At 59.1% G+C, this 20,422-nt stretch overlaps 1 protein-coding gene across 1 annotated transcript; it reads right to left on the reverse strand.

Annotated features, from left to right (window-relative positions):
- Positions 1–8,524: 8,524 nt before the first annotated feature.
- Positions 8,525–19,621, reverse strand: IGFBP4 (insulin like growth factor binding protein 4). The gene is made up of 4 exons (XM_062175601.1): positions 18,999–19,621; positions 12,367–12,524; positions 11,686–11,820; positions 8,525–9,733 (listed from the first exon to the last, which is right to left on the reverse strand). Exons 1-4 carry the CDS (start codon positions 19,345–19,347, stop codon positions 9,599–9,601), a joined length of 777 nt encoding a protein of 258 aa, XP_062031585.1. The 5' UTR covers positions 19,348–19,621; the 3' UTR covers positions 8,525–9,598.
- Between the last annotated feature and the right edge of the window lie 801 nt (positions 19,622–20,422).

The following is a 20,422-nucleotide window of genomic DNA, read 5'->3' on the forward strand; positions in this document are numbered from 1 at the left end:
ACTCCAGCATCTCATATCAGAGCACCAGAGTAAGTCCAGGCAGCTCTGTTTCCAGTCCAGCTCCCTGCTGATGTACCTGGGAAAGCAGCAGAAGATGGCCCAAGTAGCTGGGCCCCTCCTACCCACATAGGAGACCTGGAAGGACTTCCTGGCTCCTGGAACCATCACCTGTTGCCTTTTAGGGTGCACATTAGCTGGAGCCAGAAGCAAAGTAGCCAGGAGCCAGGCACTCCCATATGGGATGCCAGCGTCCCAAGTGGCGGCTGAACTTGCTTCGCCACAGCGCCTGCCCCACCCCCATGTCTTTCTGCCAGGGGGCTGGCACCTCTCCCCTGTAAGCTCCCACTCAGAATCTTCCACCAGGGCTGAGAACCCAAAGCCAACTCTCTGAGCTAATCTCCCCTCTCCTGCAGTGCCCACGACCCCCCGGTGCCCGGGCGAGCCTCCTTCACAGAGGGCCAATACTGGACCCAGAAACCTTCTCGGGAAAGACAGGGACCCCAGGAACACTCCCCACCCCGGTGCTTGTGGGCAGATGAAATGGGGAGAAGGAAAGGCAGAGAAAGAGAGAAAGAGAGGAAGGAAGGAAGGAAGGAAGGAAGGAAGGAAGGAAGGAAGGAAGGAAGGAGAAGCAAGGGCCAAAGAAGAGGGGGCCCCAAGGACAGCACAGGGCTGGGGGTGGTGCCCAGGCTACAGAGCCCAGGAGGAGGCACCAGGGCGGGGGGGGCACAGGGGCAAGGGCAGAAAGTGTCTTTCTGTGTCTGCTCACTCAGTCGTTCCATGTCTGCGGGAGACCTGCTGTGGCTCTGCCACTGTGCTGGGCCTTGGAGGTCAGCTGGGGACTTGGGCTACAAAAGTGATTTGCTGTGTAGCTGAAGTTCATGTGTCACTGGATGGCTGTGTTTTCATTCACTGACTCTGGCAACCCTGCCTGGAGCTCTGGCAGAGCGTAAAACGTAAAACAGACATGGCTCCTGACCCTGAGGAGCTGATAGAAGTGAACAAAGATACAGAGTAACAAGCCTGGGAGGCCTCACTGAGCATGCTTAGGCTGGAAAATCCATAACGCGCTCTGATATGATTCCTAGCAAGAATGACCTAGGCGGGGAAATCAGGGAGGGCTTCTCCAAGGTGACTGCTGAGATGAGAACTGAAGGAGAATTAGTTGTCAGGGGCATGTGGGTGGAAGAGGGATGTTCATAGTACTGAAGGCAGAGGAAACAGCAGGTGCAAAGGCCCTGTGGTGGATGGGAGCACAGTGTACAGCCAGTGTGGCTAGCAGTCCCAGACAGCAAGGGGTTGTTAGGGGCAGGGAGGCTACTGGGGTTGGCTGGGGGTGGGCTGAGCAAGACCTTCAGCCCACATTGACGAATTTAGTCTTATCTCTCAGAACAGCTGGGAAGAGTTGCTGACAATGAAAATGCACAGGATTTGGAGGTGGAATGAGGCTAAGCAGTGGGGAAGAGGGGTGACCCAGAAGCTCCCAGCGCCTGCTGCAGGAATGATGGGAATGAGGGTGGAGCCCTTCCTGAAAGGGGACTGGCCAGGGGGCAGCACTGGAACACAGCAGGTGAAGCCACCACCTGTGACGCCAGCATCCCATATGGGCACCAGTTCAAGTCCCAGCTGCTGCGCTTCCAATCCAGCTCCCTGCTAATGGCTGGGAAAGCAGCAGAGGATGGCATAAGTCTCTGGGCTCTTCCACTCATGTGGGAGACCGGGAAGAAGCTCCTGGCTCCTGACTTCAACCTGGCCCAGCCCTAGCCATTGTGGCCATTTGGGGAGTAAACCAGAGAATGGAAGAGCTCTGCCTTTCAATGTAATTAATTAATTAATTAGTTTAAAATAACTAAGGGGGTGAGGACAACCACATGGTTCTGGGTCCAGCCCCTGCCTCCTTGTCCCTCCCAGCGTCACCCCTCCATCAACAAGGCAGGGCTCCCCAGGATACCCTTATAAGGACCACGGCACAGCAACCAAGTGCTCCCCCAGATTGCCAGGCTAGAAACCACCACAGTGGAAGAGAAAAGAAAACTAGGGGCCAGTGCTATGGCGCAGCAGCTTAAGGTCCCGGCCTGTAGCGCCAGCATCCCATATGGGCACCAGTTCAAGTCCCAGCTGCTGCGCTTCCAATCCAGCTTCCTGCTAATGTGCCTGGGAAAGCAGCAGAAAAGTACCCCAGTGCTTGGACCCCTGCCACCCACATGCGAACCCCTGGCTCCTGGCTTCAGATCGGCTCAGTTCTGGCTGTTGCAGCCGTCTGGGGAGTGAACCAGAGGATGGAAGACCTCTCTGTGTCTCTCCTTCTCTCTGTACAAATCAATAAAATAAATCTTTTAAAAAGAAGAAGAAGAAAAGAAAGCTGAACAGGAAGTCACGTGCCTCCGCGGTCCTTGGAGGGGAGACGGGGACCTGAACCCCTAGGGAATCTGCTTAGGAACACGGTGGGTGGTGAGATCCCTGGTGCTTCCATCCCCTGACTCCCAGAAGCTGGGAAGTCTTGGATTTAGGACAGAACCAGGCAGAGGATCAGGGGCTCTGAGCGGACGGTGCAGTGGTGTGGGGGAGGGGCATACAGGGAGCTGGGGTTGTGAGGTCAGTTTCAGAGGGGTAGGAGGCAAAGGTGATTCCAGCGGAGGAAGCAGAAAGTTCGAAGGCCCAGTGGCTGTCGGCTGTCCCGAGCCATAACAAAGGGGTTGGCACTGGGCATAGCAGGAAAGCCAGTGCTTACGGTGCATCCCTTATGGGTGCTGGTTCGAGTCTGGGCTGCTTTGCTTCGGGTCTAGCTCCCAGCTAATGCAACTGGGAAAGCAGCAGAGGATGGCCCAAGTCCTTGGGCCCCTGCACCCATGTGGGAGACCCAGAAGAAGCTCCGAGCTCCCAGCTTCAGCCCGGCACACCCGCAGCCATTGCAGTCATTTGGGGAGTGAACCAGCAGATGGAAGATCTCTCTCTCTCTCTCTCTCTCTCTTTCTCTCTGTAACTCTGCCTTTCAAATAAATAAAATAAATCTTAAAAAAAAATAAGATAAAATAAAGGGGCTGGAGAAGAGTAGTTAACTGAGAACCTGAAGGGCAAAGGTCAGGCAGTTGCCAGGAGGATGTTGGGCGGGGGTGTGGGGAAAGTCATGTCCTCTGAGGTTCACAGCCCCCTGGCTGCCTAGGCCCAGGGTCGTGGCCCCCAGCAGGCCCCTGGTGCTCACACACCCTCATTGCCCTCACGCAGGGTCCCAGCTCTTCAGGGCAGGCGTTCACCCCCCCTTCCTTCCTCCCAAGTGACAGCCCCCATCTGGGGCCTGAAGTGTTGGGGAACAGACACCTGTCCCGAGTTCTAAGGTACTCTTGCCGCCAACTCACTGATGCCTCAGACAAGCAAGGCACACGTCCACTTAGGCCTTGCTTTCCCGCTGTGAAACGGGTCTGCTGGACGAGAAGACCCTAGAGACTGCTTCCAGCTCTGTTCTCCGGAAACGACCCTTCTTGGCCCCCAGGCTGGGGTCATCTCCTCGTTCCCTGCCCCCTCCCCACGCATCCACCCCACACACACACACCCCCAGAGGTCTCGTCTGCAGCCCTCCCCCACTGCCTCCTCTCCCTTCTCCCTCCCACCCTGGCTCCTCCAGATCTGGCTCCCGGCAGCCTCTGCGCTTCCGCCCACCCTCTACCTAGGATGTGCCAAGTGTCCCTGCCTCTGCCTGTCGCCTGGAGTTTAGGAGACCCCGACCCTATTGTTGCCCGGTCTGTCGGAAGTGGGCTGCTTTGGCTTTGACCCACAGCCTCTCCCCTTGTTCTGCATGGAGGCTTGGGGCTGCCTCCAGAGAGCCCTGCAGGCCGCGCCTGCCTCCAGGACAGGCCCCAGGGGGCTTCGGGGAATGGGGGTGGTCAGTCTGCCCTGGCCCGGTCTGACCCCTTGCACGCCAGCAGAGCAGGCCAGGGTCACCGAGCAGTCACATGTCACTTTGAATAAGAAACCTTGAACTGCTGCTGAGACATGAAGTTGGGAAACAGCTCAGCCAAGGGCAATTGGACTTTTTTTTTCTTTTTTAATGTTGTTTTTTTGGGGGGAGGGGGGCTGGGGGGAGAGCTTTATTGTCCCACTAACCTTCCATGATGCTGGAAAATTGAATTTATCTTCTGAGCAGCCTGGTCTGATTTCCCCTGGGTCGGGACAGAGCTCTGCTCCCCTCCTGCTGCTGCTGCAACTTGGAAGCTTCTGGCTCTGCTGAGAGACCAGGAGCGAGGAGAGAGAGACCCAAGGCCTGGCTCTTGCCAGGCAGCACCCAGCCCCACTCCAGTCCCTGCAAGCTGGGGAAGCCTTTGCTGGCTTCCCAAGTTTTCTTGTCATCCTCCTTCTCTCAGCAGCTGTCCTGGGCTGTGCCCCACAGCCTCCACCCTGGCCCTCGGTGCGGGCCCCGCTGTGACTCCCGCCTCTGTCTCAAAGCTCCCGGGCAAGTTGTAGAGATACAGCTGGGAAGCGTTTGTGCTGGCCGCCAGGCTGGCGGGGGAGCCATCTGCAGCCGGATGCCTGCCAGGCCTGCAATGACAGGAAGCCTGGGCCCCAGCCCCCCCCCCCCCGCCCCCCCAGCGCCCAGTGCCGACAACCCTGCATCTGCCAAAGGTCCAGCAGGCCGGGATGAGGGCAATGACCTTGAGGCCACACTAGGAGACCAGGACACAGGTGTGCTCAGCCCCTGGTTGGCAACTTGCTGCTGAGATGGGGAACAGAATGGAGATGTGGGGGCGGGCGGTGGGTGGGTGCCCTAAGGCAGAAGACTGCCCACCCAAGCTGGGCGGGAACTTGTCCTCAGCTGGCTGCCTCCTGTGGCCACCCTCCGTGTGCTAGTGGATGGATTTCCAGGCCACAAGCCTGGGGAGTGGGGAGGAGAAGGGGAGGAGGGCTCTCCCTCCCAGCCCCCAGAAATAAGAGACCCCCCCCAGACCTCTCCATTCCCCCCAGCCCATCCCCCGCCCCTCCCGGAGGAGTACACGGAGTCAGTAGACTGCTCAGGCCTCTGGCCTCGGCACCCATCTGGTTCCAATCAGATAGCAGAGGATGTGTGGCAAGGGGGGCCACAGTGAGCCCCCTGACCTCACAGTCACCCTCCCCCCCAGGGCAGTCCCCTCCCACTTGCATCCTTTTACTCCCGGGCAGGCCGCACACAGAGCGACTGAAAGGTGGGGCGGTGGTCCAGGAGCAGGCAGCAGGGGGCGCGGGCCTCCCTTCCCCTCCCCAGTGGTCGGATCCCAGACCTGCAGACCACGGAGGAAAAAAGAAGGAAACTGATGAAAAGGACTGGAGGGAGGAAGAAGGGCTGCAAACAGAGAACCAGAAGGCTCTAGAAACCTTCAGATCTCAGCTGGGTCTGATCACAAACAGGGAAACTGAACCCAGGGAAGGGAATCCATTGGAGTTGGCAGAACTCTGCTGCAGCCCTGAGCCGCTGGTCTTCCCAAGAAAGCCCTAGATAGGAATCACGTCCCTGTCTGACGCGTGGGGAAGGTGAGGCCCTTGAAGAACTAGGTCTGTCTGATTCGAGTCTGGGCACCAGGGAAAAGCCAGGCCCCCTCTCGTCCCCGCTGTCTCCGGGGTTTCACTAGGTGGGGACCAAGTTCTGGAGAAGTTCTGGGTCGGCTCCGGTCCCCAGCCCTTCACCTGCCCAGCCCCAGCCCCTGTGTCCAGGCCCAGAGCCAAGGACACAGCCCGAATGACACAGCCTCTGGTCGCAGCTTGCTCTCTCTGGACGACCCCAGCAGCTGGGCCTCCACTTCCCCATCCATAAAGTGGGCTGGGTTGGCTAAAACCAGATGGGACAGTGATTCGGTGCTCCCCAACCCTTCATTCCATCCAAGCAAACCTAGACACTTCCCCCCGGCTTGGGGGGTCTTCAGGAAGACGGTTCTGACTCGGCTTTCAGAGTTTAGAGTGGCAAGGGGGCCAAGAGAAGGAGGGGACCCAGCCAGCCATGGAGGCCACCAAGCTCCATCTTTCCCCTGGGGACTGCCTGCCGCCTCCACTGAAAGCAATTTGTCATGCCCTGAATTGAGAGGTTCCAACAAGGGTTTAATTTCAGTTTAATGGCTCTGTTTTTATGTGTAATTAAATACCATCGCATGGTGAAAATATGTTGTTTGCACTTTAGAGTCCGTGTAAGGGCCTGGGAAGCTGATCCCCAGGAGTTTCTACTCCCAGGCTCTGCCAGCCCTTCTCTCAGCCGTGCTGGTGGGACTGGGCTCCAGGTGGAGGAGGAGGGTTTGGGAAGGGGAGGCCAGAGGAGGTCGCCTTGGCGCCTGCTCACACAGCACAGCATGTTTCTAATTAGCTAAGGCACGGGGCTCCCCACAGCTGCTCCCTGACCCCAGCCCTCCCCACCTTCCGGGGCCCCAGGGGGACAGGTCACTCTGACAGTGAGGCTCCCATTAGCCCCTTGATTGGCAGGAGCGTGCCTGTCCCAATAAGACCGAGCCCAGAGGCAGACTCCATTGTCCCGCCTCCACATAACCCCCTGCCCCCACTCTTGAATATGCTTAAATATGCTCTGCCTGGTCCCCACTCTCCTGGCTGACAAGCTGGCCCCCTTTCCTCCCTCTCCCCTCGACCACCCAGGGTGCCAGCAGCCAGCAGCCAGCCAGCCCCCCAGCTCTGTCCACCCCCAACGTCTTCACTTTCTCTAGGTCAGAGGTGACATTGCCTCGGAGCCTGGAATGCAGGGGGTCTCCTCTGGCTGGGAATGCTTTCAGGGTCAGTTGCCACACATCCCCCCAGGAGGGGACGCTGGGCAGGAGCCCTCCCGCAGCACCTTGCTGGCAGCCTGGCCCCAAGGAGCAGAGACAAGAGGAGCTGAAGGTATGGCAGTGACTGGAACCTCAGAGCCTGGACGGGGAGGGAAGGGGCCTCTGGCCATCTATCCAGAGATTACCCCCACCGGAATCCGTCGCAGGAGTCAGTCCAAGGCTCCACTTTCTTCTCCCTGCCCCCAGCCTGCCCTCTTGCCAGCGAAAAGCCCAGCCCCCAGCCCTCAGCCCCAGCAGCGCTGGATCTGCGCTGCGAAGCTGGAAACGGAAACCAAATGTTTGATGTAGCTCAGCTCCAGCGGGCGAGGGGATCCAGGCAGGGGCTGCGGAGGACCGTTGGGGTGGGGAGGCAGGGCAGAGCACGCAACAAAGGGATAAGCCCAAGTTCACACGGTGTGGGGGTCCCCGAGTTTGGGCCCTACCCGAGGGGCTGGTACCGTGTGTGGCAACCACAGGGACCACGTCATGGTATTTGGAGGCCAAGTGGGAAGGGGGGCCCAGGGCCAAACACAGAGCTGCTTCCATTTCCTTTCTGAAACGGAGGCCCTGGTTCCAGGGTCGTGGGGACACTGTTCTTGTGGAATTCTCCCAAATGCACGTTCCACGGCTCCCTGGGGCCACACAGTCCCCTGCAACGCCCCACAGGGGCCCCGCACTCAGAGCCCGCAGGGAAGTGTGCGCTCTGCGGATGTCATTCCCAGCTCAGAGACCCAGCACACAAGTGGCCGTCTCACAGAAGCACATCACGCGGGCACACACGCGTGTGTGGAAGGGCCCAGACGCTTGCTCCCGTGCCACCTTCACACGCACCCCCACAGCCACCTCCAAGCCGACTGCTTCCTCAGGAGACCTCCTACCACCGGCTGCCCAGGGTGCAGACCCCCAGCCTTGGGAAGGGGCTGGAAAGAGCTGCATTAGGGAGAGACTTCCCCTCAGACTGAATCTTCAGCCTGCATGCCCTCCCCCTCCAGCACGCCCTGGGCCGGCCCTGGAAGGAGTGGGCTCTAGGCAGGGAGGCAGGGAACTCAAGGTAGCTTTGTTGTTGGTCTCCTGCTGCTAGCCGCAGCATGGTACCTCGGTGAAGGTGAAACCAGATAGCTACAAGAGGCTGCGACTTCAGCCCCAGACCCAAGGTGCAGACAGCACAGGTGCCATCGAAGTAGGGGCCAGGGGAACCGGAACTCTGGGAGCACTTCTAGAACTGGGGAGGGGACAGAGCCAGGCTGGAGGGAATGTTCCAGAAGGCAGTGGCCTCCCTCACTGCCCTGGACTCTGAGGAGTCCACGTTCCTCTGCAGAAGACGCCCCCTGGGGCTGGCGCTGAACATCCACAGCAAAGTCAAAGCTGCCCCCACCCCGCTCCCAGCCCCTCAGAATCCCATCTCAGCACAGCCCCCAGGCAGGAATCTGGGCGGTCAGAGCTGTAGAGCGTGTGGCAGGCAGGACCCCCTAGTCCCTAGCTAAACTAAAAAACCCACATGCAAGCGCTGACCCAACAGGGCTATCCTTGGTCACTCCTTCCTCCAGAAGCCACTGCTGCACCCCAGGAGTCCAAGCCAGACAGCCCCTACTCCGTGGACAGGGGTACCCCCAGGAAGAGGCTTCAGGGAAGAGGTAGGTGGGCTGACTTCACCACATAGGCAAGTCTGGGCACCCACCTCCCAAAATCTGTCCCTTCACCAGCCCTGGGACCTCCCCAATTCCCAACAGTAAATCAAGCAACCACACACAATATTCTAGAGATTTTGTTTTGTTTTGTTTTGTTAAAAAAAAAAGAAGAAGAAAAAGAAGAAAAGACTTGATGGCCAACTGGAAGGTTCTTAAGTCTCCTTCCATTCAATCAAGCCAGAAAACGCCCAGGGGCCTCGGGAGGAGCAGGGGAGGAGGTGAAGGGGAAGGAGTAAAGGGGAGAGCCACAGTGGCGAGCCACCGGAAGCATGGGGTCAGGTCATCCCTTGACGGCCTGGCTGCAGGGAGCCGGACCCCAGCAGGCAGGTCCTCTTCGGCACGAGGCACATTCAGTCCAAGGTTGCACTCTTTCTTCCCACTCTGACCGCTCCAAGAGATGCCCCAAGCGCCCAACCCTCTGTTCAGCAGACTTTCTTCCAATCCCTCCTCTCCCATCTAGCAGGGACTTGGTTGCTAGGAAACCAAGCCAAAGGATACCTGGACCCCAAAGTGGGCTTGTCCCTGCAGGCCCCTGCCCCTGAGGGACCTGGGGAAGAGAGGAAGGGGAGCCTTGGGAGTGGGTCCAAGCCACACCATCATTGAGCCATCCACACCCCTCGCCTTCCCTGTGCTCTCCCCTCCCCCGCTACTGGGCGGTGGGCGGGACAACGGTCAAGGAACATATATCTCTCTTCTCCTCCGACTCTGGGAATGAGACTTCTCTTCTCTCACAGGCTTGTGCTCACCTGAAGGAGGGATCCCATATGCCCAAATCAGAAGAAGTCGGAATAAGAGCTGGAACATAGTATGTGGTCAATACATGTTTTCAGATGGGGTGGGTGGGTGGGTGGGTAGATAAAGGAATGAATTCAGAATCAAGTTGGAAACGCGCCAGGGCTCCCCATCACCACTCTGCGACCTCTTGGGCTCTCTAAGCCCAAAGAGGACACTCTAGGCTCTGGCTCACCCAACGGCACATCCATGCCCATCAAGACACACACATACACGCACACACCCCAAGGGAAATTTCTGGGCCACAGGCAGAGCCAGGACTCAGATCCAGACTCCACTCTGGGTCAGCTCTGCACTCTCAGAGCAGGGGGGAGCAGGGGGCAATGAGCCCCCTGCCAGAGGCAGGGCTCACTCTCGGAAGCTGTCGGCCAGTTGGTGGCAGTCCAGCTCCCCCTTGGGCTCCAGGCCGCCTGGAAGCTTCACCCCCGTCTTCCGGTCCACACACCAGCACTTGCCGCGCTGCCCATCCAGGGCTGGGTGACACTGCCAAGACAGGGGCATGAGGAGTCAGCTGGCAGACAGGGACAGAAAAGCCCCAGCGTCCCGTCTCAACCGTAGTTCAGCCCCCAAGTCAGACTGGGAGGATGCTCATCTCTGAGCGTGGGTCCCCTGAGCTCACTCCGGTAGGGAGCACTTGGCCAGGAAGGCGAGGTCCAGAGAGTCTGGGGAGCTAGGACCCTGCAAAGGCCTGGGTTGGAAAGGTTGGTTCAAGTTGGAGATGCTTCAGGGATGTGCTTGGTGGAGTCAATGGCAGGATCCAAATTGGGATTAAGGTAAGACCAGGATAAGGGCTGCAGTTGAATTAGGAATTATGAGTAAAACTTGAGTCTGGTAAGGGTTACAGCCCAGGTCAGAAACAGAACTGGGGGGCCCGCGCCGTGGCTCGCTTGGTTAATCCTCCGCCTGCGGAGCCGGCATCCCATATGGGTATCGGGCTCTAGTCCTGGTTGCTCCTCTTCCAGTCCAGCTCTCTGCTGTGGCCCAGGAATGCAGTGGAGAATGGCCCAAGTCCTTGGGCCCTGCACCCGCATGGGAGACCAGGAGAAGCACCTGGCTCCTGGCTTCAGGTTGGCGCAGCGCCGGCCGTGGTGGCCATCTGGGGAGTGAACCAACGGAAGGAAGACCTTTCTCTCTGTCTCTCTCTCATGGTCTATAACTCTACATGTCAAGTAAATAAAAAAAAAAAAAAAAAGAAAGAAAGAAAAGAAAAGAAATAGAACTGGGCTATGGGCAGAGGTCTAGGTCAGAGCACCTAAGGTCAGGCTGAAGTTTGGATTAGGATTAGACAGTAGAGGGCATGAGAGCAAGAGCATATTTCAGGGTAGAATTAGAGTTACAGTGAAGGTTAGTTCAAGGGCCAAGGGCCAGAATTTGTCTGGGGATAAAGAGTCAAGTGTCCCAGCTTTCACTGGGATAAAAACTGGAGGAAGAAAACATACATGGAATTAGGCAACACAAGAAGTGGAACCTAGTTATGGACCCTGTTAACAATCATATAGCAATGCTGGTCCATCAGCTGCAAGGAGTAAGCCACTCTAATGTAAGACATTAAACGCAAGGGAAACTGGCCAGGGGGAGAAAGGCAGTACAGGGGAGCTGTATACTTCCTGTCCAGTTTTTCTATAAACCTAGAACTGCCCTAATAAAATAACATCTATTAATTGTTTTAAAAATCAGAGGGGAAAAGTCTAGAGAATTGGGAACAGGATAAAATCGGTGTTGGGATAAAGGTTGGAGATAGGCGGGCACTGACTTCAGGGAACTCTCTCTGGGCCTTCCGGCATTACACAAGACCTCACACCCTCCTGAAGCCTCCTGGGGTGTCCAGAGCACGAGAACTTCTGTGCTCCCAGCCAGACCTCTGCTGGCTCGCTGGATGTGTCCACAGCCCAGAAAGCTGGAGCCGAGGACCCAGGCCAAGGCCCCCCAGGCTGTATCCAGCACAAGGCACCCTGGGACCCACCCTGATGGGCCAATCCCACCCAAACATCCCAGCCTCCTGCGAGACCGGAGGAGACCCCAAGTTCCAAGGGCAGGAAGGAATACGGAGGCGACCACCTCTATGTCTTCTCTCCTGCCCCCCTTCCTCTGCTTCCACACCAAATCCCATTCCTCAGGTGGTTCTGCTGCACAGGCTGGGGTAAGGGATGGGCTGAGCTTCCTCCCTGCCTCAGGCCCTTCCACTGCTCCTGGGAAGGAAGTGCCGCGAAGGGAGAGCTCTGGGAGCCCAAGGATGGTGGTGACTCCAGGGATGGGAGGCAGGGCCCCCCCACCCCCATCTCTCTCTCTCTGTGACTCTGGGCCAGCCTGGGCCCTGTTTACACCTCTCTGCACCTCAGACTCCTTATCTCCAAAATGAGGGAGGCACTGACACGGGGTGGGATTTGGGAAGGGCCCAAGGGGCCAGGTTGGAGAGATGCCCCTTCCATCCGCACCTGCTTGGGGTGGAAGTTGCCGTTGCGGTCGCAGTTGGGGATGGGGATGATGAAGAGGTCCTCGTGGGTGCGGCTCTGCGAGGCGGCCAGCCGCTCAAGGGCCCGGTGCAGCTCACTCTGGCAGGAACCCTGGGGCTGGAGGAGAGGAGGACGAAACCGCTCAGCAGAAGGGAGAGAGGTAGCAGGACCAGACAGGACTCAGCTCCCTGGGAGAGGCCAGGGAGGGAGCCACGAAGTCATGTCAGTGACAACTTGTAGGACCCAAGCACCCCTCAGAGCCGCCCATCAGAAAGCACAGGAGCCAGACCCTGAGCAGGGTGGCAAGGGTTACGGCAGTGACCAGCATGAACCCCCTTGTTACTGGGAAGGGCCAAGAAATACCCGGGGCAAGGGGGGAGGAAGGCTTGGGGTAGCTGCTTTTTTCCCAGCCAGTACAGAAGCAGTTCAGTATTGAACAATCGCTTCCACTGTACCGATGTATACAACTGATGAGCAGGAAAATCACTCCAAGGAAAGATGACACACACTAGGTGTATCTGGCACACAGTAGGTGCCCACAGATTGTCTGCCGAATGAACAGAGCCCAGACCGGGGTGGGGGGTGGGGGGTGGAGCATGTGTGCATATGTGTGCATGTGTGTGTGTCTAGGCACATGCACGTGTGTGAGTCAGAGCTCCTCACCACAGGCCGGACGTCTTCGCGGGGCGCCCCAATAATCTTCATCTTGCCCCCACTGGAGCTCCGGTCTCGCATCTTGGCGAAATGCTTCTGCAGGCACCTGCGGTCATGGGCGCTGCAGGGGCTGAAGCTGTTGTTGGGGTGATCACCCTCATCCTTGTCTGCAGTCCAGACAAGACGGGGAGAGTCAGCACCGGAAAAGGACATCACACCAGCCCCCTCCCCCGTTTTCTCCCCCTTGGAGACTCTCCAGCCTGGCAATGGAGCCTGGAGGACAGCAAGAAACCAAAGCAGCACCCCCATCTCCTCCCCGCTCCCCTGGATCTCCTAGAAGATCATTGCTCTTAAAGTCCTTGACTTGTCCCTCACCCCGCCCAGTCCAGCCCTCCAATGAGTCACCAGCTGCAGCTGCCCAGATGGCAGCAGAATCCCTTGGGCCCTGCAGGGAGGTCTGCAGCAGGCAGGGAGCCCCCTCCTCCCCACTACTGCCCCCCCCCCGTGCCATTCAGTTCCCCACCATCCCCCTCTCCGTCTGCTTTCTTCTTCTGTCTCCCTGCTCTTTCCAGTGTCTGGCTGGGCTAGCCAAGGGATCCCCAGGCGCTTGCTCTGCTGACACTCTACCCAATAGCCAGAATCAAAGTTTCCATGAGTGATGAAAAATCTGGCCACAGACGCTCCCCATTGGCTGGGTGGGAGCGCAAAAGCCAGAGTGAGTGAGTGAGTGAGTGTGTGTGCGCGTGTGGGTGTGTGTGTATGTGACTCCCTGTGTGGCCCCAGGACCAAGAACACCCTCCCTCATTCCTCAGCCCCTGTCTCAAAGTTTCTCATCCCTAGGCTTCAGATCCCATCCAAAATCCACGTCTGTTGCCCTGAGCCAAGGCACCGAGCACCTGGAGATGGGAGCAAAGAGACTGGCCTCTCACCCCACCTATGAGATCTGCAGACTCTCTGAGCTCAACAAGAACCCCATCCAGAAGTCCCAGGATCGGAGCCGCGGCTCCTCCCTCCAGGCAGCCAAAGCCAGAATGCAGGGCTGAGCTGGAGAGAGAGAGAGAGAGAGTGGGAGATCTTTCTCTGCAGATCTGAGCCCCTCTGCAAGGCTGGGGCTTGGCAGCTCACTGCAGGCTGAGCACAAGGCCTCTGCCAGCATTCCAGATGTTGGCAGCCGGACAGGAGGTTACATCTGGTTTGCGTCAGGATTTTTTTTTCCTGAGGAGTTAGCAGGTTCCTCCATGCGTGGCAGCGGTCCCAGAGCTGCCTCTGGGTCAAATGGTATTTTTCCGCCTAGCCAAAGCTGGGGGTTGCTTCCCTTTCTCTATTCTCCTACTTAGAGTGTTGGGGGTTGGGGGAAGCACGCAGATAAAGGGAATCCAGGCAAGAAGCAATCTAGACGCCCAGAAAGTCTTTGTCAAGGTTCCACACCAAGGGTCACCAATAAAATGGAGTCATCAAGGGGAAGAGGATTTTGTCATGGGCGGAGGGCTGCCTGAGAGGCATCATTGGGGCAGAGACATGACCCACCCTTCTGCATGTGTGCCATCCAGAGGACAACGCAGAGGGAACTCCTGTCACTCATCAAGTTCCTGAGGGTCAACCACAGCCAAGACACCAAGCAAGCCCTCCTAGCCAGTGCAGGCAGGCAGCAAAAGAGGTGGACAAGGATCGTGCCAAGGAGACCACAGGAGAATGGACCCTGAACCTCCTTTAGGAACCAGAGGAAGTCTGGGATCAGGCCTTCTTCAGAGACCCTCCCAGGGAACCTTCCTGGTCCAGAAGACCCAGGTTGGCCCAGGACTCCCTCCCTCGCTGGCCCACCCTGCACAAAGTCATGAGGCTTGTGGGTGGGACTGTGGTGTTTCAGGGGTGTAGGCTGGAGCTGAGGTGTAGACAGAAAGAGGAAACACAAGACCCAAAAGAATGAGAACCAAACCTTGGAAGGACAGAAGCTGCACTAAGCTACGACCCAAGGCCCTGGGAAAGGCTGGAGGACATCACCAGGCCTTGTCCACCACAGCCCAGGCCACCGGGTCGAGGGCGTCCCCTCCCAAACTGGACAGCCTTTATTTTTCCTGAGTTTGCTTTCTTTGCACAACCATAGAGAAAGCACAGCTTTGCACGGCAACTCCTGTTCCTCTTGGTAGGGAACAACTTCCTCTGGGGAAGAAAGTTCTGAGGCTCCAGGAGTTCAAAGAGTAAGGACAAGCTTTCTCGGCAAAGGGTGCCCGGGAGGCGCCAGCTGCCCACCATGGGGGTATAGGGCAGTAGAGGCCTCAAGGGTCCTACTAGAAGATGGAGTGCAGGTTCCGTAACAACTGCTTTCCCATGTGGAGTGTCTGTGAGCAGAAAATCACAAACGATTACCCCTCAGGGGACTGCTAGCTGACATTTGGGGTGTTAACCATTAGGAAGGGCAACTGAGCGCGCTCACTGAAACCTTGGGCTGCGGAGAGCACAGGGCGAGCCTGGATGTGGAGTTCCCGTGCTGGAGTTGGTCTGGCCTGAGTCACCTAGAGAGGGTTCCCAGCAGCCTGCCTGGCCTCCCCCTGGTTGGGCTCCCCAAGGCCAAACCCACCGAGCCCTAGTTCCTACCCAAGCTTATACTAGAGCCCTCCAGAGAGGGACAACAGCTCCTTACTCTCACCAGGACAGGGAGCCACCGAGGAGTCCCGTCCTCCCACTCACACACAAAAGGGTGGACACCCAAGAATCACAAACAAACACATAATCACATGACCACGCACACCATGCGTTCACAAGAGCACACCCACGGGCACTCAGGCACTCGGACCCGGCCCCAGTCAGAGACAGACCTTGGACAGGGCACTCGGGTTTCCCCAGTCTCTGTACCCTAGGCTGTTGACTTTCCATTTAATCTCTAACTTTGCCTTGCCCAGGCTTGCTTGCCTGGCACACTGAGGACCCACCCCAGGATCCGCCCCTAGGCACTGGGCTTTGGGGGGTAGAGGCTACAGCACTGGGTCTCCCAGCTCCCAGAACTGCTTGCATACTTGCTACTTCTGCTAACACGAGAGTCCCAGCTGCCTGGTGCTGCTCATTCCCATGGTGCCCTCTGGAAAAATGCCATGCCCACGCCCGTGGGCTCCCCACTAAGCAGAGGCTGGAGTCAGACGTAGCCCCCCGAAAGGTCTCACCTCCGAAAAGCCTGTGTGGGAGAATGGGGCTTCCAAGGCAGGCTGGGGCTCCTCCTCAGCCGCCCGTGGGTGCTAGCTAACGGACACCCACACGTGGCAGCTGTGGTCTCTGCTGAGCAAGGCAAGGAGCCCAGAGCAAGGAGAGGCTGACAGTGTGTGGTGGAAGATGGAGGAGTTCTTCCTCCTTGCTGTGTGATCTCCCCCACCACGGGACCCCCCCCCCTCTCCAGCCCCTCCCATGAGCCGGCCAGCCTGGGAGCCGGGCAGGCCCAGTCACTCAGACACAAAGCTCCAGCTGCAATCTGGGGACTCACTCACCTGCTCAGCCAGGAAGACATTTCCTTTACCCCCAGGCCCTGAGAAGGACAAGCCAGGACCACCTGTGTGGAGCCCAGGCCCCTTCTTTGAGGGCTGACTCGGGAAGCCCCTCACCTTTGTGCTGTACTACTGGCCTGGGCCTGAAGAGCCCACTAACGTAGTGGGGCTCTCCTCGTGCACACAGCAGCAAGATGCCCCAAAGTCCACCCACCCCTTAGTTCCTCTGAATGTCCCCCCAACTCTGCTCCCTGTCCTACTGGTCTCCGAGTCCCAGAAGCAACCCTCTCTTCACCGCCATCCTCATTAACGTCAGCTTACTGAGCCTTGCTCCTTGCCAGACGCTCCAACCCTGCAGGTCCTGTCACCATCCCCATTTCACAGATGAGCAAACTGGAAGGGCAGACTTAACTCGGCAGCTCCTATGTCTTTAAATGGAAAAGATTCTTGATCGCCGAGGAACCAACTGGCAATATCGCTTTGCCAATACAGGAAAAATGCCAAGCAGCCTTGCTCCTCCGGCCCCCCTCCCCCAAGGCATAGAATTTCTGGGAAGGCCGGCTCCCATGTCATGCCTGGATTCCCAGTACTGAAGTACGGAGGACAATATTTGCTGCGTTGACTAAAAATTAACCCAGCCTCCCTGTTCCCTAACCCTGTCCCGGAGGGACCCAGGGCCCAGTTTAGGAACTCCCTGTCCAGGGCTGATCTCCCCACTGAACACTCCCCCAGATTCCACGAGTGGAGGGTCAGGACCCCGAGGCAGAATTGTGGACTTGTGACGCACTCGTCCCGCTCCACCTCTGGCGGCCACAGCCGTGTTAATCCACAACCTGGCTGCCTGGAGCTGGCTGGAGACGGGTGGGGGAGGGTGGGGAGATGGGGAAGACCTGCCCCCGGTGCACAGCAGAGGCAGCTGAACCATAGCTGGCCGAGGAGGAGGCAAACCAAGGGGCTGCCTGTCCCCAACCACCTGCTGGAGCTCGGCCCCAAGAGGAAGACGCAGAGAACCCAGAGAACCGCCTGATGCCCTCCACCCAGCATTCCTGGGCTGCAGGGGGCAGATGGGGTTGGGCTGGGGGAGGGGACCCCAAGGAGGGACAATGCCCTATTGACAGTGTAAGGCTAAAGAGGGTAGCAGGATAAGGTCTGAGCCCTGGTCACCTTCTCTCACCAAAGACCCTGCAGAGCAGCTGCACAACTCTAGGGGGCATCCTTCCCCTGGTGCAGCGTGGCCCAGGCCGTGGTAGGGGAGGACTTCTCTGATGACCAGGAGGTGACAGCGCATGGACCCTGCCTACCAAGCAGGTACCTAGCTTCCCCGACCCTCCTGACTCCCCCTTCACCCTCTCCAGCTGCCTGCATCTTCAGCATGGGTGGAGGACAAGGGAAGGGGGAGACGCATTAGCCACCTGGGCCCTGAAATCCAACAGGGACCTGAAGCCAGCCCACTCCTAGTCACCTCTGCAGGCCAGTTTGCCTTGTGTCCACAGGGCAGCCACCAGCTGTCCGTGCCAAGCTGTGCGACAGGGTCAGACTATCCTCCACCAAAGGATGGGGTCTTCCTACCTAAGCAAAGCAGAAGACCCTCTGAGGGCTCCTCTGTTCCAGTGGGCAAGAGAGGAGGCGGCGGCCATCTTTATCAGGTGCCAGACACCCGCCAGCCAGCAGAGGGTGAAGAATTCAAAAGGAAAGTGGCCCCTGTTGTACCCGAGGAGCCCAAGGGCTCAGCCATCGCTCCCAGCCTCACTGGTGCTGGCATCTGTGCCCCAAGATCAGCAACTTACTCCCCAGGACCCCTCCTCCCGACATGCTGGGTGCCAGGCTGTTTTCTGCTGACCCATCTCTCCCTGCCCAGGGGCAGGAAGGGCAGTGAGGCCAGAGGCCCGGACCCCTGGGGTCCACCTCCTTCCTGTTTTTCCTGCATCCTGCTCTCCTCCAGCTAACAGGAGGCAGAAGAGTGAGGAAGTGGAGCGGTCTGGGACCCAGGGCAGGAAGCTCGGGGCCAGAGTCCCAGCATCCGGACTGCAACAATGGAAGCTTGAAGCACCAGGAAGAGAGACAGACACAGACACAGAGGCACAGGGAGAGCGAAACAGACGGAGCGGGAACAAGAAACGGAGGCAGAGATACAGACAGGCAGAGAGAGTCCAAGGGGAGCAGAAAGATAAAAACAGTGATGGAGAGACGAGGCAGCAGAAAAATGGAAAGCGAGATGAAAGTGAGAGAGGCCGTGCAACAGAAACAGAAGCACGGAATAAGCTGGCGAGAGCGAGCGAGCGAGAGAGAGAGAGAGAAACTGAGAAAGAGAACTCAGGACATCGTTAGTGAAACTGGCTGCTGAGAGACAAAGCAGGAAAGAACAAAAGAACACAAGGCCGAAAGAGACTGGAGAGAAGCTGAGACCGGCTCACTGAGGAATGGAAACAGAGAAAGTGTAAGAATGAGGTTAGGGCTAAAAGGTCTCTCTCCCGCCCTCCCTGCCTCCCTCCCCATCACTATCCCCTATCCCACACCCACGAGGTTTCCGCAGCTCTGGGCTGGGAGCCAAGACTTCTCTTCTGCCAGCTCACGTGGCACCTGCCAGGAAGAGGGAGCAGGGGAGCTTGGAGACCAGGCCGGGCAGAGACCCCCGTCTTTGCGTAGCCCTCCAACAGCAAGGTGAGCTGCCTACGGCTTTGGGGGCGGGCAGCCTGGCAGCCTGGCAGCCCTCATCACCAAAGGCCGCCTCCTTTGTATTTCCCACTCCACCACGTGAGGATGTCCAACTCTGGCTCCTCAGCCCCGCGTCCAGGGTGAGGGGCAGGCCCTGGTTCAGGCCCCCACCCCCATTCCACCCCCATGCTCCAGTTCTCTGGCCGTGGACAGCTCTCTTGACCAGACCTGGTCACTACATTTGCCACTCTGCCACCAGCAGCCAGACCTCTTCCCAGATAGCACCGGTGGGAGATTTGAGACATAGGGATGGGACACAGTCCCCTTAGCCGTGGCAACAGGCTGTTAGGAACTGGGGAGCAGTTTCTTTGGCTGAGCCTGTCCCATGCCAGTCGGGCCCTGCCACGTCCCTGCCTTCGCCTCAGCTCACGGGGGATTTTTCCAGGGCCTTCCAGGTCAGCCGGAGGAGGGAAGAGCGCACCAGAGAGGTCCAGCGAGGGCAGGGTGTCTTACCAGAGGGCTGCATGCTTGCCTGGATGGCCTCGATCTCCGCCAGCTCCATGCACACGCCTTGCCCTTGCATCAGCGTGTGCAGGGGTTTCTCCACCCCCCGGGGCGGGTAGCAGCGCAGGCCCGAGCCGCAGCGCTGGGTGTACACCCCGCAAGGCATCCCCAAGCCCAGGGCGCAAGTGGCGCAACAGCCGCAGCCCGGCTCCCGCACCAGCTCCTCGCAGCCCACGGGGGGGCGGCAGCGCGCCAGCTTCTCCTCGGAGCAGGGCGGGCAGTGGATGGCTTCGTCGCCCAGGCTCGGCCGGGGCCCGGAGGCCAGCAGCAGGGCGACCACGAGGCAGAGGGACAGCATGGTCGGGCGAGGACGGGGCGGGGAGCGCGGGCACGCAGGCGGGCAGCTGGGGGCACTTGGCGGCAGCGCCCGGCGCGCCTGGAGGACCCGACCCGGAGGGCGCTGGGAGACGGGGCGGCCGGGCTGGAGGACCGGGACGGATTCGGGGAAGTTAGCAAGCGCGCCGGAGCGGAGCGAGCCTGGCCGCGCGGGCGCCGCGCCGCATCCTCAGCCTGGCCTAGGCGGGCGGCGGACGGCGGGGGCTGGGGGCTGAGCGGCTGCCCGGGACCGGCTCCCCCCGCGGACTTTATACCGGCCCCTGGCCACACCCCCAGCGCCTTCCCAGAGGTGGGGGAGCCCGGGCGGGCGAGGGGGAGAGGGAGAGGCGGCCGTTAGGGGGAGGGGGCGCTGTCCTGAGTCGCCGCCGCCGCTCCAACATCTGAAAGTCCTTTGCTGCCGAAGAAGGAAGCGGCGCGGTTGGGAAGCTTTGCAGGCGCCCAGGGCGCCTCTGAACCCGAGCCGGGAGGGGAGAGCGGGAGAGGCGAAGCGAAGGGGCTGGGTTTGGCCCCCTCCCCACCCCACCCCCCATCTCGGAGGATTCTGCCCCACCCCCACCGACGCTGCCCTCAGTCCCCACTAAGAACAGAACCTTCCCGCCAGGACTTCCTGATCTGCGGATTCAATGTCCCTGGCCGGAGTCCTTCCCACCCCACCCCAAGGCTTCCAGGCTTCTGCTGGAGATCGGGCCGTGTGGGGTGGAGAAGGAGGCACAAGCACCCAACGAGGGGTCAGGAAGGCCTGGCGGCCCAAGACTCTCTTCCCGCTGAACCCTTGCAACCTCCCCTTCCCCCAAGGCTCATCCGGACCCTGGTCCACTCTGCCTTCTCTGGCGTGGAATCGACTGAAGGCCGGGGAGGGAGGAGAGGTGCCAAGCCTGTTCTTTCCTGGGTGTTTGGTTCAACTGCCCCAGCGCACTCCTGGAAGGGAGATTGGCCTGCGGGATTGCCCACTCACAACACTCGGGTTGCGTCCTGGACAACTTCGGGGGCACTGCTCTTGCAGCCATTGTGTATTTGTGTAGTTGTGACGGTTTCCC

The sequence above is a fragment of the Lepus europaeus genome, chromosome 18 (assembly GCF_033115175.1).
Source record: "Lepus europaeus isolate LE1 chromosome 18, mLepTim1.pri, whole genome shotgun sequence".
Taxonomy (NCBI): domain Eukaryota; kingdom Metazoa; phylum Chordata; class Mammalia; order Lagomorpha; family Leporidae; genus Lepus; species Lepus europaeus.

Coding starts and splice junctions, on each gene's coding strand:
- IGFBP4 (XM_062175601.1), bottom strand. CDS start 19,347: ATGCTGTCCCTCTGCCTCGTGGTCGCCCTGCTGCTGGCCTCCGGGCCC. Junction 12,525..18,998: donor GGCAAGCATGCAGCCCTCTG/GTAAGACACCCT, acceptor TCTGGACTGCAG/ACAAGGATGAGGGTGATCAC. Junction 9,734..11,685: donor GCAACTTCCACCCCAAGCAG/GTGCGGATGGAA, acceptor CTGTCTTGGCAG/TGTCACCCAGCCCTGGATGG.